Source organism: Canis lupus, chromosome 32 (genome assembly GCF_011100685.1).
Source record: "Canis lupus familiaris isolate Mischka breed German Shepherd chromosome 32, alternate assembly UU_Cfam_GSD_1.0, whole genome shotgun sequence".
Taxonomy (NCBI): Eukaryota; Metazoa; Chordata; class Mammalia; order Carnivora; family Canidae; genus Canis; species Canis lupus.
In genome coordinates this window covers 33,241,873-33,258,848 of record NC_049253.1, presented here as the reverse complement: position 1 = coordinate 33,258,848, position 16,976 = coordinate 33,241,873, and the positions used below count along the sequence as shown (strand labels likewise).

At 40.3% G+C, this 16,976-nt stretch overlaps 2 protein-coding genes across 12 annotated transcripts in view; one reads left to right on the top strand and one right to left on the bottom strand.

Moving 5' to 3' along the window:
- Positions 1 to 11,184: 11,184 nt before the first annotated feature.
- LOC102156381 (60S ribosomal protein L31-like) lies at positions 11,185 to 11,679 on the top strand. Its single transcript, XM_038582282.1, has one exon. The coding sequence runs from the start codon at positions 11,333 to 11,335 to the stop codon at positions 11,561 to 11,563; it is 231 nt and encodes a 76-aa protein (XP_038438210.1). The 5' UTR covers positions 11,185 to 11,332; the 3' UTR covers positions 11,564 to 11,679.
- Positions 11,680 to 14,219: 2,540 nt separating this feature from the next.
- Positions 14,220 to 16,976, bottom strand: part of SEC31A (SEC31 homolog A, COPII coat complex component) — an 80,230-nt gene continuing 77,473 nt past the window's right edge. For all 11 annotated transcript variants that reach the window (XM_038582271.1, XM_038582273.1, XM_038582274.1 and 8 more), the window contains 2 exons: positions 16,722 to 16,793; positions 14,220 to 14,807 (listed from right to left, as the gene is read on the bottom strand). In XM_038582271.1, the coding sequence (XP_038438199.1) occupies positions 14,628 to 14,807; positions 16,722 to 16,793 (252 nt within the window). In that variant the 3' untranslated portion in view covers positions 14,220 to 14,627. The remainder of the gene's footprint in view (positions 14,808 to 16,721; positions 16,794 to 16,976) is intronic.

Genomic DNA, 16,976 nt, shown 5'->3' with positions numbered 1-16,976 from the left:
TGACTGCATAAAAGGGCCATACATGAGTATCTTACTGTTAGCAGACCTGAACCAGTCCAATCAGCTACATTAAAATAATGTCTGATTTAATGTGGCTGTGGAATTGGGGCCACTGAGGCAGTGTTACAGTGGCACTTCAGATGGAGCTGAAATTATAGAATGAAAGGAAATTTGCCTGGTGACCAGCTGGATAAATATTGGTACTGAATAATGACTAGCGAGACAATGGAACATGAAACTAAAGGATATCAATTTCATTAGCCTGCTCAACCTGGGCTTTATAATGAACCACTTTTTCTTCACACCAGCCCTCTCCTTCCCATTCCTACCAGACCCACATGCTGCCTGCAGGTCTTTAGTTCAGACTGTCCTTTCTCTCAGGAATGGGCTAGTTACTTGGCCAAAAATCTCTGGGTATTATAATGACTCTCCTCACACTCACTCTAACCATTCAGTCATTTATTTGGGATTTATTGGGCACCTGCTATATGCCAGGAGTAGTGAACACTGGGGATGCAAGGATGAATAAGTTTTGGTCCCTGCCCCTAAAGGAGCTCCTCACAAGGGAGGGAAGAGAGTCAAACAAATGTAACTTCTTGGCTATGACTTTGGAAGGATAGGAAGGTATAGTCCATTATCAGAAAAAAAAATTATTATACATCAAGCATAGATCCCAAGAGTCCAAGGGAGACAGCAAAACAGTTCTTTACTTGACCCCTGGGTACATTGTCTATTGGATAAACTACTCCGTCTTGAATCTATCTTGAATGAATATCTTCCTCTCCTCCCTCCATTGAGTCAGACTGCATTGGCCAATCATTTGAGCAGGTTGGACTCAGGATGGAGGAGGGGATGTTTGTAGGTGTTGGGGGTGGGGGGAAGTGCTCTTTAGGTCTTTCAGACCCTGCCCACAAAAGGATAATTGAAGGAAAATGATTTTTCCAGATCTAATCTCAAAGTGAAGTCTCTACAGATACAAAATATACTTTTGTTGATAGTGACTGTCCCCTGTAGCATATTATGCCATCAGGGCTACTGTCTCTTCCCATCTAAGGTCTTTCTAAAAGACCTTAGTATATTTTCTTAGCTTTGGTCTAGAACCCAGAAGTGAATGAGTGTTCCACTTACTCCTTAATGGGGGCAATTGGGAGAGTAAACCTTATCCTGTCAAATAAATACTTACCAAAAATGTAGTTAAGAGCCCTAATAGTAATATATACAAGATAAAGTAGAGGAACAAAGGAAGGAATGGTTACAGAAGGAGGGAGGAGGAGGGGTAATATCCGAGTAGCTTTTTTTTAACTTGATTTTTTAAAGTTTTTTTTTATTTGTGGTAAAATGTGCATAAATCTTAACCATTTTTAAACGTTCAGTTCAATAGTGTTAACTATTAAATAATAAATATATAAATCTCCACACCTTTTTCAACTTGCAAAACTGAAACTCTATGCACATTAAAGAATAATCCCCTATCTCTCCCTCTCCCTAGCCGGACAACTGTCATTGTACTTTCTATTTCCATGACTTTGACTACTCTAGATACCTGATATAAGTGGAATCATACAGTGTTTGTCTTTTTGTATGACTGGATTATTTCACTTAGCACAATGTCTTCAAGGTTCATCCATGTTGTATTATGTGTCAGAATTTCCTTCCTGGGATGCCTGGGTGGCTCAGTGGATGAGCGTCTGCCTTTGGCTCAGGGCGTGATCTTGGGATCCGGGATCGAGTCCCACATTGGGCTCCTTGTGGGGAGCCTGCTTCTCCCTCTGCCTGTGTCTCTGCCTCTCCCTGTGCCTCTCATAAATAAATAAAATCCTTTAAAAAAAAAAAAGAATTTCCTTCCTTTTCAAGGCCAAATAATATCCCATTGTATGTATTGCCACATTTTTCTTACCTATTAATCCTACAATGGACATTTGGGTCCCTTCCATCTTTTAGCTATTATGACTAATGCTCCTATGAATATAGGGATACAACTATTTGAAACTCTGCTTTCAATGCTTTTGGGTCTATACCCAGAAGTAGTATTGATGGATTTATGGTAATTTTATTTTTAATTTTTTGGGGGAACTCCTTCCCATAGCAGGAGCAACACCATTTACATTCCCACTAACAGTGTGCGAGAGTTCCATTTTCTCCACATCCTCGCTAACGCTTGTTATTTTTGTCGGGGTTTTTTGTTTTGTTTTTTGGATTTTTTTTTTTTTTTTTTTTTTTTTTAGATTACAGCCATGGTAATTGATGTGAGGTGATATCATATTGTGGTTTTTATTTGCATTTCCGTAATAGTTAGTGATACTGAGCATCTTTTCATGGTCTTGTTGGCTGTTTGTATGTCATTGTTAGAGAAGCATCTATTTTAGTCCTTTTCCCATTTTTTAAAATTATTTTTTAAAAGATTTTATTTATTATTTATTTCAGAGAGAGAGCACACAAGCAGGAGGAGGGAGAGGGAGAAGCAGACTCCACCCCCACTGAGTGGGGAGCCTATCTGGGGCTCACTCCCAGAATCCGGAGATCATGACCTGAGCCAAAGGCAGACTCTCACCCTACTAAGCCCCCCAGGCACCCCCCTGTTCCCATTTTTTAATCGGATTTGTTGTCATTGTTCAGTTATAAGAGTTCTTTATGTACTCTGGATATTAACCTCTTATATAGATAAATTGTTTGGAAATATTTTCTCCCATTCCAAAGGTTGCCTTTTTACTGTTGTTTGTGCCCTTTGATGCATAGAATTTTTAAATTTTGATGTAGTCCAATTTACTCATTTTTACTTTTGTTACCTGTGTTCTTGGTATTGTATCTAAGAAATCATTGTGAAATCCAGTACCATGAAAATTTTCTCATTTTCTTCAAAGACTTTTTTAGTTTTAATTCTTATGTTTAGATCTTTGATCCATTTGGAGTTCATCTTTAGATCTAGTGTAAGATGAGGGTTTAACTTCATTCTTTTGCCTGTAGATATTCAGTTTTCCAAACACCATTTGTTGAAGAGACTCTCCTTTCTCTATTGAATGGTTTTGGAGAGCATTTGACCATATACTTGAGGGTTTATTTCTGGATTTTATCTTCTATTCCATTGGTCTGTATGTCTGTCTTTATGCCAGTGCCCCACATTGTTTTGATTGCTGTAGCTTTGTGATACATTTTGAAATCAAGAAGTATAAGACCACCAACTTTGTTCTTTTTTAAGATTATTTTGGCCTTTTGGGATCCATTGAGATTCCATATGAATTTAGGATAGATTTTTCTATTTCTGCAAAAAATTTTCATTGGGATTTTGATAGAGATTGCCATACATCTGAAGATCACTTTGGCTAGTATTGACATCTTAACAATATTAAGTCTCCAGTCCATAAACATGAGATGTCTTCCTATGTGTCTTCTTTAATTTTTCTCAGCAACATTTGTAGTTTTCAGTGTACAAGTCTTTTGTCTCCTTGGTTAAATTTGTCAAGTGAGGACTTTCAAGGAAGCTATCTAATAGAAATATAATGCACATCACAAATTTAAGCCACGTGTATAAATTTAAATTTTCTAGTAGCCACATTGAAAAAGTAGAGAATAAATTTTGATAGTTTCTTTAACCCAATCTATCCAAAATATTATCTTTTCAATGTGTGATCAATATAAAATTATTAAGACTTCTATACTTTTTTCCCCACACTGTACCTTCAAAATCAATTGTTTATAGTTATGGCAAAGCACATCTTAAAATTCAGGTTAGCCCTATAGCAAGTGCTTAATAGCCCCGTGTGGCTCCTGGCTACCATATTGGAGAGCACAGTTTTGAAGGATGTGTAGTTTATTAGACAAATAAATGGCAGAGGACATTCCAGCAGAGAAAGTAGTGCAAGCAAAAGCTGTTGCATTTGGCATTTAGGGAGGTATCTGGAATATCTAAAGTGAAAGTAGGGAAACAGTGGGAGATGAAGCTGAAATGTCATGTAGTGGGCAGCACATGAAGGTAGGTGGGTCTCATGAATGTCATGCAGAAAGAGCTATGTGGTAGGTGAGGGGAGCCATGGAAAGGCTTTATGCAGCATAATAAGCTAATCAAATTTGTATGACAGAAAGACCACTCTAGAGGAGGTATAGAAAATGACTGGATTGGAGGTAGAGAGAGGAAAGACTGAAGGCAAGAGGACCGGTTAGGGCACTATTTAAAGAGTCTGATCAAGTGAAGAAGAGGGTCAGAAGTAAGGCAAAGTCACAGATTCTGGAGAAGAGGGATAAATCCAAAGAAACTAAAAGAAGAACCAACAGGACTTCATGTTTGATTGAACATGAAAGAGGAAGAAAAAAGAATAGAGGATTCTTTTTGGCTCTCTGGATTTGGTATTCAAGTGAAAGTGTCACTTACTGGGATACTAAATCTGTGCTTATTAGCATCTTTGTAAAATGGGGATAATAATAACTACTTTATAGTATTTTTGTGGCAACTAAAGGTTAGCACAGAGTCTGGCATGTAGTAAGGAGCCCATAAATATTAATCATTATTGTCACCATAATCATTCAAATTATCATTTTGGAGACTGGGACCAAAGAAACAAGAGCAAGTTAAAAAAGGAAAAGAAGTCTTGCTTTATCAGACATCCAAGTAGATGTGTTCAGGTCTAGGCTGGAAGAGAATTTAGTCATAGTTCAATAGTAAAATACATGGCGATAGAAGTAGTTGCCCTGGAAGGTAGAAAAAGTCTGGGTGGAATTCTTGTGAACTACTACTATTCATGAGAATGGTAAAGAAAGAGAAGCCCCTGGTGTAGACTGAGAAGACGAAAAAGGTAGGAGAATCAGCAAAATGTGGGAGAGGATTCACAAAATTAAATGTTACAGAAATGCTATCAAGGAGGGAAAATGAGGAGCTCACTACATACAAAGGTCATTGCTGACCTTTGCCAAGGCCTTTTCAGTGAGTTATAGGAACAGACTTTACACAGAAATTTAAGAATAAGGAGGAGGAGACAAGCATAGCATATATATATAAATCATGGTTTCAAGAAGCTTGGCAGTGAGGAAGGATGGAGAAGCAAAACTGAGTGTGTCTAAGGGTTCAGATAAGAGGAATTCCAGCACAGTTGTTGGCTAGTGGAAAGATCATGAAAGGTCAAAGGTCAAAAACAGGAGGAAGAGGATGCTTGATGGAGCTAGTTTTCTAGGGTTAGGGAGGGAGTTAGCTAAGATAGGATCAGGTGATCAGATGGTTGCATTTTGAACAGAGGAACAGCTTGTTCTTAGAGACTGGAAGGAAATGAGACTGAGGGCAGATAGAGCTTCTGGAGTCAGTAAAGTGAGGGAGGGTGCCACGATAGCCTGTTTCTTTTGCAGGGTGTTGGGCTGGCTGAGAGACAGGGGCACCCAAAATGGTGGACATCTCAAATTGGGCCAAAATGGCTGATCTTCCCGCCAAAGCAGCCATGACCACCACATCATCTCCAGTAAATCAAAGCTTAGACAGGAAACCAAAACTTTCCATCCAGGACTTTCCAGCCAGGGACCACCTCCCATCGTCTGTACTATCCCTACCCCCAGCCAATCACCTAGGGACACGGTGTTAGGCAAGGGACCCACCCGGATCCAGACCCGGAACCAATAAGGCTTAAAAACCCTCACACTCCCCAACTCAGGTGCAACTTCCCTGACTCGGGCCACCTCTCTGAGTCACGAACCTCGCCCAGGAGTGCTCCCCATTGAAAGCACTCTTGAACCTATTGCCTGGCTCTGCTGTTTTTTTTTTAATTTCTCCCCATTCATTTTGGAAAAAACCTAACACAGGGTAGGTCAGGTCATCTGTGGTGTAAGCAGAGTAGGAATTTGGTAGAGAGCTGGAAAAAGTGATGAAGGCTTCCAAGAGCTGTTGAGCAGAATGAAAGGGGAAGCTGACCAAGGACTCTTTAAAAGTTGTTGAGCCAAATTAAGGGCCCAACTCAGAATGGGTGCTCCAAGCTTATAATGGCATCAGTCTGCACAGTTACAGTTACACAGCCTCATTCAGCAGTCTGATGCAATATCCAAATTGAAGTAGGTATAGGGATTTGATGGGAGGACAGGAGAGCCAGGTAATCAAGGTGTTGGTGAGAGAAGTTTGTGCAGAGCCCAGGCTGGGGAAAGGAGATGTGATCAGAAGGAGGCTAAAAACTCATATACAGTAGAGGAATCAAAGGCATCAATATTTTGAAAAAAGTTGATGAGCAGATTTCTTTGTTAGGGAATGAGAATAAAGTTACTAATGGTCAATGTGCTCCAAGAGTAAGATTTGGGACTTAAGATCTCTAGTGGTAGAAGAGTTTCCAATGATCCACTCCAAGGTGAAGCTACAGGATTATAATAGGAGTGGCTGTTTTTTTTTTTTTTTAAGATTTTATTTATTTATTCATGAGAGACAAAGAGAGAGAGAGAGAGAGAGAGGCAGAGAATTAGGCAGAGGGAGAAGCAGGCTCCACACAGGGAGCCCGACGTGGGACTCGATCCCAGGTCTCCAGGATCATGCCCTGATCTGAAGGCAGGCGCTTAACCGCTGAGCTTTCCAGGCGTCCCAGGAGTGGCTGTTTTGGAGATGAGAAGGTCAAAGGAACACTGGTGCTGAGGAGGTTGATATTTACTGGACAAGACCTTCCTAAGAGTTTGAAATCACACATGATGGGTGCCCAAATTTAGCTGAAGAAGACTGTGAGCCAGGTGCCCAATGGTTTGAGGGGAGGCTTCCTTCACAAGACCAAGTAACAGCTTTCAATTGTCAAGATCATGTGGGTATTTCATTATTTTTTAATCACGCTGGAGAGATGGACTTGCTGCAGTTATAAAACCTGCCTGATCTAGAAGCCAGGGTGCATTTGAGGGGTCCAGACTGGGAAAAGAAGCATAACTGGGTAGGTTGGAGGGATTCAGACCTTCAAAGAACAAATTGTAGCTGCAGCAGGGAACTGTGAAATAAAATCACCTGCTCTATCAGAGGTAACCATTTAAGGCAACTCCCTTAGCACCAGGAAGGGCTACATCTGAAGTTCTTGTGGAATTAAACAAGGAGGCAGGGGACGCTGCCTTTTGGATGAGATCCATGGACAACAACTTCAAATGTAAACAATCTTTGTGCACCTCGGGGTGAAAGAAACACTCATAGGCTTTAGGTTAATTTCAGAGTAGCATAAAGTTGGGAAGTTAGCATCCAAGATTACTAGATTGGTTTTGAGAGGCAGTAACACTATGGGCTTAATAGAAAATTAGTCTTCTCAGCTTCTTCTAGTCACAGAAGGGTCGGTCCCTTTTTCTGTATTAAATGGATTGGAAACATTTCTCATTGAGATTTTATAGCAGTGGATGAGAGGGGAACTTGTTGCTGTAAAATGAATGATTCTATTGCTTTGGATGTGAAGAGAGTGGGGAGTATTTTTTTTTTTTTTTAACAAAAGCCTAGCTTTATTACTTAAAACTTCCCACATTTCCTGACCACCCTTAATAAAGTGCTACAATTTGGCAGCACGAAACCAGGCATGGGAGATGGCCAGATTTAAAGGCCTTTACTTCCTAATTTTTAGTTAAGAGTGTCTACTTGATAAAAAATGCACTGGAATACTGAAACCAATCAAAACCTGTCTCATCTGCTGCTCTTGGCATCTTCCCGAGTCATCTTCAGTTTGAATCTCATAACATTCTTTCATTCAATATCTATTTATTGAGCCTCTTCTAGAAGCCAAACATAAGCTCAGCTGCATGGACAAGAGGAGTATATGGCTATGCTTATGGTCCAGTAGGGAAGCCAGATAGCAATCAAATACTCACTATAAGAAGACTACAACACAAACTCTAACAGATGCTGTGGAGGGATCACTGATCATCTTTTAAAGACCCGGTTATGGCCAGGTAACATTTGTGAATACCTACACTACATTCCCCTTTGATCAACACGTGGCTGAAACCAAGGTGCACAAACCAAAGCAAATCCCCCCCCCCCCCATGTCTCTCTCTCCCCCTGCTGTGAAATCCCAGCTCTCTGAAATAAATGAATAATCCTTATTATTGTGACAGAAGAAAGACAGTATTGACAAGGTTTTCACCCACATCTCTTCCAGCTCTCCAGTTCCCCTTCACCCACAAACATCTGCCCCATTTTCTTTTAGGATCCTTATTTTGGTTTCCAAGGGCAGATAAACGTAGAGAAGTTCTTATTTACTTTTCAGTATTAGCAGCATGATTGTTTCTGTTTCAATGACCTCTTTCTCTCCCTGCTGTGTCAATGACCACAGGCTGCTCTTAAAAGGCAAAGGCCCCTGTTGTTCTCAGGCGGGAAGGGGGCATTTGTAAATAGAGTTCAGGAATGTCAAAAGGGTGACCCAGATTTGCAGCACCAGAGAAAAAACTCGTTCATTGTTGAGTATCTATCGTATGTAATCAAACGTGGCCTATTCTTGATGTGGGGAACAGGTGTGTAGAAGGGTTAATTTCATGGTAATATAGATCATTACAGAGGGGAACTCACTACTTAAGGACCTCAAGGCCGAGCAAATGTATTTATTCCAAGTCCTCAAATTGAAACATTTTTTTTTATTGCCTGCATACTTATTTCCAACCAAGGAAAGTGCTGCATTGATTTTTCTCCAAATTAGCAGTGAAATTAATTCTACAAAAGGAAAAAAAGGTATCCAAATATAAATAGGCCTGAGCTCTGTCATCTTTCTTCAAAGCTTTGGTGCTTATCCAAATTTGTTTTCCATTCCCTTTGAGGGAAAATACAAAGTTAATATACAAAGATGCTGTAGGAAAGATAGATGGAAAACAGACTTCCAGAGCTGGAAGTGAAATTAGAGATCTAGTCCTACCTCTCATTTTACAAATGGGAGGCAGAAGTGGTGGCATTTGACTGACAATTAGTGGCAGAGAAGACACTCAAACTGTTTTTTGACTCTCAGACAGGTGCTCTTCTACACTACCCCCTATGCAACTTTTTACTGTGACCATCCAGGGCTTCCCTCCAGTAGGTAAGGGTTGTTTTGGTCTACTCTCTCCCTGCTTTTCTCTAAATTGCACCCTTTCCTTTGGGAAACTGTCCCATGGGGGTTCTGGTGGGAGCTTCAAATCACTGTGCTCATCCTATATGTGGGCCAGCCAGTTCTGGTATCCTATCTCTCTGGGCACAGAACTCAATTAGGTAGTGAGCATGAGACCCAGGAGGAAGCAACTGGAATTGTCTTTGTGATCAGTTTTAGGGTACTGTGAGAGGTTTCCTCTCCCCTTGGTATATCACAAGCCATGGAGATGTAGGCTTTGGACTGCCAGGCGCCCTTTTCCCTAGCACATAGAGAACCTGCTTTAAAAAAGCCAACACGCAATGCTCAGTAACTTTATCCACTTATTATAACCATATTCCTTGTTTGTGGGAAATGCCAGGTCTCTGCAGACTAATAGGAGGGAAAAGAGCGAAATTAGAAAGCAGAACTCATTTTTGTTGCAGCAGCATTTATTTTGAATAAAATGTGGTTTTGTGGAAGCAATATGCTTACTAGGCTGAGGTCTGGGGTTGAATTCAGATTCTACTGCTTACCAGTTGCACCAGGAAAGCTGAGGTCCCTTCAGGGTGTTCAAGCAGCACCTCTCAGTAGAGGACTCTGTGGACCTGATCTCTCCTGAAGACTCCTTTGGGCAAAAAAGGTGGTCAGGAAGGTTATCAGTTACTTGGAAATAGTCAGAGGGACAAGAAGTTAAAATGAACTTTGGTCACTTTTAGGAGATGGTTGCTTTCCTTCTACGCTATTGAAGTCTGTTTTGATATTCCATTCCACCACACATTCTAGTCCTCCTAGAGTGTGAGGTTCCTTTACTGAGCGAAATGAAATGAAATGATTTCTCATCATTAACCAAATCATACTTGTTGGCCAGCCTTAATGGTTTCCTTGAATTACTACCCTTTTACTTACCAGAAAAAACAGTCTGGAACTTTCCTTTTCTAATCAAATTTGAATCCATTCTGTTCCTATAGTAAACTCCCAGCTGGTTCATTTTTACGTCGCCTACTTGGAAATGTTTGGACATCAAGTTTTCCTACTGAACTGTATGAAGCCTGTTATAAATACCTACTGAAGTAAAGAAACCAAGTTAATGGGGCGTCTGGGTGGCTCAGTTGGTTAAGCATCTGCCTTTGGCTCAGGTCATGATCCTAGATCTTAGGATCAAGCCCCATGTGGGGCTCCTTGCTCAGTGGAGAGTCTGCTTCTCCCTCTGCTTCTGCCCCTCCTCCTACTCCTTCTCTTTCAAATAAATAAACAAAATATTAAAAAAAACAACAAACAAGTTAATAACAGCACTAAAGTGCTACTCTCTAGAGCTGAGAAGTGAAAATGCCTTTAAAGGTATAAAAGAGGGATCCCTGGGTGGCTCAGCGGTTTGGCGCCTGCCTTTGGTCCAGGGTGTGATCCTGGAGTCCCGGGATCGAGTCCCACGTCGGGCTCCCTGCATGGAGCCTGCTTCTCCCTCTGCCTGTGTCTCTGCCTCTCTCTCTCTATGTCTATCATGAATAAATAAATAAAATCTTAAAAAAAGGTATAAAAGAGATAAAGGAAGATGTTTGAGACAAAAATTTCATTAGGATTTACTTCATATACACTAAAATTCCAACAAACTCTTGTATTTTTTTGAAGTAGAAAGTTTCCTGTACTTCGCAAGGCTTCTGAAGCCATCCCTGCTCTGACCCCACATTTGCACAGCATGAACCCACTAATTCACAAAAGGTGGTTTTAGAAAGGTCATGGACTGGGAAATTATTATAAGGCACAGCAATAAAAGCAGGAACAGGCCTACCTGATGAACAATAGCCTTATAGGTCTATGGAATGTCAGGCAAAAATTGAATTCAAATTCAACAGGGAGTGCATCTCCATTAAAATAAAGACTTCAGACATTACTGGGTAATGATGTTTATACAAAGTCATTCTAGGTGTTTCAGACTAACAACATTGCTTGCTAAATAAATACGTTAGCAGATCTCTGGAAACATGAGTCCAGAATGCAAAAAACATGTAACATAGTTATACCAAAGTCTATTTTCGGGGTGCCTGAGTGGCTCAGTTGGTTGGGCATCTGACTCTTGATTTCAGTTCAGATCACAATCTCAGGGTGTGAGGTCTGACTCAGGCCCCATGTCTGGCTCCTGCTCAGCAGGGAAGTCTGCTGGAAATTCTTTCTCTTTCTCCCTCTGCCCCTCCCCCTATGAATGTGCACACTCTCTCAAATAAAAAAGTCTATTTCCTTTTGCTGGATTTTATTAGCTTTTTTCAAGATCTACACCAACCACGTTAAAACTCACACATCCCCTTCCTTTCCAACTAGGGCCTGGCAGAATGGCTCCCGCAAAGAAGGGTGGCGAGAAGAAGAAGGGCCGTTCTGCCATCAACGAGGTAGTGACCAGAGAATACACCATCAACATTCAAAAACATATCCAAGGAGTGGGTTTCAAGAAGCGTGCCCCTCGGGCACTCAAAGAGATCCGGAAATTTGCCATGAAGGAGATGGGAACTCCAGATGTGCCCATTGACACCAGCTCAACAAAGCTGTCTGGGCCAAAGGAATAAGGAATGTTCCATACCGTATCCATGTGCGGTTGTCCAGAAAACGTAATGAGGATGAAGATTCACCAAACAAGCTCTACATGCTGGTTAGAGAGAGAGGCAGAAAGGCAGAGACACAGGCAGAGGGAGAAGCAGGCTCCATGCAGGGAGCCCAATGTGGGACTCGATCCTGGGTCCCCAGGATCACGCCCTGGGCCGAAGGTGGTGCTAAACCACTGGGCCACTGGGGCTGCCCAGATTTGGCATATTTATCTGTAAGACTAAATAGTTAAGATTTTCTGTGCATAGATAGTCCCTCTTATTGAGATGCTACCTGCGACATCCTCAGCATTTGGTGAACACCCACAGATCTGTCAGCAGTTCCATGGGAATGCTGCCATTATAGAGGTGGAACAGAATCAAGAGCGGCGCATGCATACTTATGTATGTATGCATACACTATTTGCTGAATCTTCAGGACAGTTCCAAATGATGTCTCCACCAGCAGAAGAGTCAACAGTTGACCTTGCAGTCACTCTTGGGTGAACCCAAATCTGGCTCAGGAGACAAATAGTTATCAAGAAAAGTGTTAACCAGTTACCATCCCTCCCTTTGCCTTCTAGGTGGGTGTTAATCAGGGTACATCTGGTTGCCAGGAACTCTACTGTATCTTTCTGTCCTCCTGAGTACATGGGAGTTTTCTGAATCCAAAGTAATATATAGGCTCATTGGGCTCTCAGTCAAGTTTAAAGCAGTTGTTCTCAACTTCTTCCTGCTGCCACACTATTCAAATGCACAACTACCTCTATCAGCTATGTTTCCCATTACATACAGATTCTCCAGTGGGGCCTAAGAATACATCCATCCCACTCAGCACAAAGGGCCGCATGAAGAAGAATAGAGAAGAGGAGGTGCGATATAGAAAAGCATCTCCCAGAGATCTGATACACCTCCTGGCTGACACCCAGGCCCACCTATCAGGTTCCCTCTCACCCCTTTGTTTCAAAATTCAGTAGGTTAAAGAAATAAAAAGCACCCAACAAAGGGCAAAACTGAACAAATTTGGGATTCAGAAAGAATGACTCATCACTATGCATGAAGTAATGGCAAGGGTACAGCTATAATCTTCCCAAACTAAACAACAGATCCACTACAACTTTGTGTAAGACTAACTTTATACAGAGGTGCCTGAATTATCCAGGTATACAATGCAATGTCTTTGGAATTGAAAACGTTAAAAACAGGCTCATTTACAAAATCAAGTTGAAAATTTTTCTCTAGAACACAAACTTTTTGAAAGTTGTTCTGTTTTCTTCATGAAAACAAACTACACTCTTTCCATAATCTTCTTTTATCTTCATACTTCAGAGACAACACAATATTTTGGGTTCAGCTCGTCTTACCACACTGTCCATTTATGTGGAATTTCTCAAGGTTATAAGCCATGTGGAAAAATGTCTCCACAGTAGGGAGAAAAAAATATCACAATGCTGTATTGAAAAAGGAAAGATAATGGCTGCTTAGATGTCAGTGACAAATTATTTTTTACACTCATACTTGTAAAATCTTTGGAGTTGGCCAGGGCTCTACTGCCACCTACTCTTGTTTCTCATCTTTTGGGAATTTGTTCTTTTTGTAAAATGCTGCCAATTATGCCATTATCATTTCAGGGTAAACATAACACAAATTCTAACTATAAGGGCAATGGATGAAAAAAATTACAAGAGGCTAGCCTGCTGTTCTGATGGAGTCTTGGGCTGACCCCATAATTGAGGGTTAGCTGTAGAAGACCAAGCTGCCACTTTAGTCAGTGAGTCACAGAACTAAGACTACTATATACTCCCAGGAGACAGAAGGCAGGGTGCTGAGAGATCACCCCAGTCCTGAGGTTCCAATGTTTACACACGCTATCAAGATCCACCTTTTTTTAGTTATAAAACTATTCTGAGCTAAACATTGAGTGATTAATTTTTAAAAGAGAGGTTTTATTTGGTAAGTGGGGAATCCCAGCAAAACAAAGTGAGAGGTTCTTGCAAACTACTTCACCCAGAATGTACAAAACCTGAGGAACACTCTTACTCACTACTCTTACTCCTTGAAACAGCAACTCTATCTCCATGGTAGTCAGAATGTTTATTTTCTAGTTTTCCAACCTACTTAGGTAGAATTACATAATGTAACAATGAAGAATTATTAGTATCTAATTCTCAAGACTTTATGGGGACCATTATCTTTTGTTTACCATACTGTTAAGACAAATTATAAAAAAATCACTTGACAGAAAAACTGCCTGAAAAATAGCTGCCTTTGATTCAGGAGGTGACAGAAATTAAAGTTTTCCTTCTAAACTTAAACACCAGGGCTCTGTGTGACTTTTAAAAAAATGGATGAACAAATTCTAAATATAAAATGGAGATAATTCAATCTTAAAACTCAAGCAGAATATTGAAAACATTAATAGAAAAAAGTCCAATGTATTCCACAGAACAAAAAAATCAGTCTTTTCCATTGGATATTTAAAGCTAGTGATCCCACTCTTCATTAATCTTTGCTAAAATCTATGTAAACCTCTAGATTTAGTTATTTGTTCAGAACCGGAGTGAAGCCAAAGACACAAAAAATAGGGATTAAACTAAACTGTGAGCAATTGTTTAAAAAAAAAGACTACATACACATAAAATAGGATTACATACTTTAATCTGATTGACATGGAGGAAGTAGGGAGGACACGAAAGAAACTTAGGTTTTAGCTCTGTTTTATGCATAACCAGATGCTCCTTTTCCAAAAAGTATACTGAGGTTTTAAAAACCACATTTTATCAGAATACTTCAGGAAAACACACTATGTGTAATCCAGGAAATACACTATTTGCAGAATATGAAAATCATCATGAGCAATAAAAGATTAAAACAAAAGAAAGCACCTGGGTTTTGAGCAGTTCTAAAGTAAGTATTATCTGCAGAAATAGTGTAAATGCTCTTGACTGGCTGCTATGGAAACATGCTAATGAGGATTGGTCCATATCTTAACATTTTTTAAAATATGTTTCTTTGGAAAAATGGCTGGGCTGGGAGTAAAGATGTCCTTTTAGACACCCAGCTTATTGGCCTGGGTGAGAACGACTTTGAGAACTGGCATGAAAGCTGAGGTCTCACTGAAGTTGCTGGTGCTAACGATGTGGGTATGGATAGTCAATCCTTCTGAGTAGTTTCGCGATTCAATGCTTCTCGCAATGCTGTGTAGACCATTGATGATTGTGGGTGAAAGCTGAAATAAAGGTAGAATCAAGAGGAAAAATTAGTAGATTAAGGAATAATGTCCCATAAGCCCTTATATTTAAAAGGAGATTGAAACAAATATAAAAAAGCAAATAAACCATTTAGCTTTTCTAGAAATAGTTTCTTGGACCAAGCAACTCTTTAAGGTATAAGGTAGAACCATGACAAATGATTTATGTAAGTAAATTATTATGAATTATGAACATGTATGAATCAGGTATTTTTCTATAGAAAAGAAGCCAAGCTTTCCTCCCCCAGGCTGAAATACTAATGTCTTTCTCCACTTAAGAGCTTTAATTCTTCAAATATTTTAGATACAGCCTCACACCTTTTAAAACTTTTCCCATGCATATGAATTTAAAGGTTCTTTTCTTTCTTTCTTTTTTAAAAGATTTTATTTATTTATTCATGAGAGACACAGAGAGAGAGAGGCAGAGACACAGGCAGAGAGAATCAGGCTCCTCAAGGGGAGCCCAACACAGGACCCGATCCTGGGACCAGGATCATGCCCTGAGCCAAAGGCAGACGCTCAACCGCCAAGCCACCCAGGCGTCCCAATTTAAAGGTTCTTAATCGGGATCCCTGGGTGGCGCAGCGGTTTAGCGCCTGCCTTTGGCCCAGGGCGTGATCCTGGAGACCCGGGATCGAATCCCACATCGGGCTCCCGGTGCATGGAGCCTGCTTCTCCCTCTGCCTGTGTCTCTGCCTCTCTCTCTCTCTCTGTGTGACTATCATAAATAAATTAAAAAAAAAAAATAAAAAAAAAAAAGGTTCTTAATCACTTATCTCAAAGTAAGGGCCCAATTTATTTTAATACAGTGTCTAAATAGAGATACTGAACTTGTAGTCTACCTGTATTTGTAGCGCAACAGCCCTCCATCAGTACTGAATTTATCAATTTTTAACTGCTTTTTGTAATCTTACCATCTCTTAAAACCATAAAAGCTATAGCTGTTTGTTCACCCCTGCCCCATGTCCTTACTTGGGTTATATGCCCAAACTTTTGAGGGAAGAACTTATTTTGGATCAGTCCATGGACCACACCACTTCCACTGTTACAATTTTCTTTGGTTTGGTTCTCATGAGATAAATGGTTATTTTTATCTGATGAGATTCATGTAAGGAATGGAGAAGAAGAATGTTGAAATGCAATTAAAGTGAACAAAAGGCCAGTTACTTTAGGGTCAATACAAGCCAGATTATTATTTCTACTCTTCTTTTTTTTTTTTTTTAAAGATTTTATTATTTATTTATTCATGAGAGACAGAGAGAGACAGAGAGAGAGAGAGAGAGAGAGAGAGAGGGAGGCAGAGACACAGGCAGAGGGAGAAGTAGGCTCCATGCAGGGAGACTGACGTGGGACTCGATCCCTGGTCTCCAGGATCAGGCCTTGGGCTGAAGGCGGCGCTAAACCGCTGAGCCACCCGGGCTGCCCTTATTTCTACTGTTTTTTTTTTTTTTTAAGATTTTATTATTCATTCATGAATAATATTTTATATTATTATTTTTTAAGGTTTTATTATTAATTCATGAAAGACACAGAGAGGCAGAGAGGCAGAGACACAGGCAGAGGGAGAAGCAGGTCCATGCAGGGAGCTCGACATGGGACTTGATCCTGGGTCTCCAGTATCACGCCCTGGGCTGAAGGCAGCGCTAAACCACTGAGCCACCCAGGCTGTGCTCTTTTGTTAGAAGAAGAGTTAAAATTGCACCCCTACCTCACAAACACACACACATTCCCAATAAATGATATTTATGATTCAGCTAGAGAGAGCCCATTCTGTAACTGTCATCACAATTTTGCCTCCAAATATATTACATATGAGTGCTTATGACATGCTTATTTACTAGCAACTAGGAATAAATGATTATCATAAATCCTACTTTTTCCCCACAAACTTACTGTCTGTTCCCTAAGTTTATCATACAGAAACTCCAAGCGTTTGCTGGCATCATCTAGTTTCCTCTTGGTTTGCTGTGGGAGAGGAAAAACAGATGTGTTATATTTGAATATTTAACTTTTATCCAAAGACCTCATCCTATCTCATTTCACTAACCCTTACACTCATGATGCTGAACAGCTTCATATTATAAAGAAATGGAGGCAACTATGATTCAGAAACTTGAATAGACAAAGTTCAGTAATCTATTAATGGGG

Coding starts and splice junctions, on each gene's coding strand:
- LOC102156381 (XM_038582282.1), top strand. CDS start 11,333: ATGGCTCCCGCAAAGAAGGGTGGCGAGAAGAAGAAGGGCCGTTCTGCC.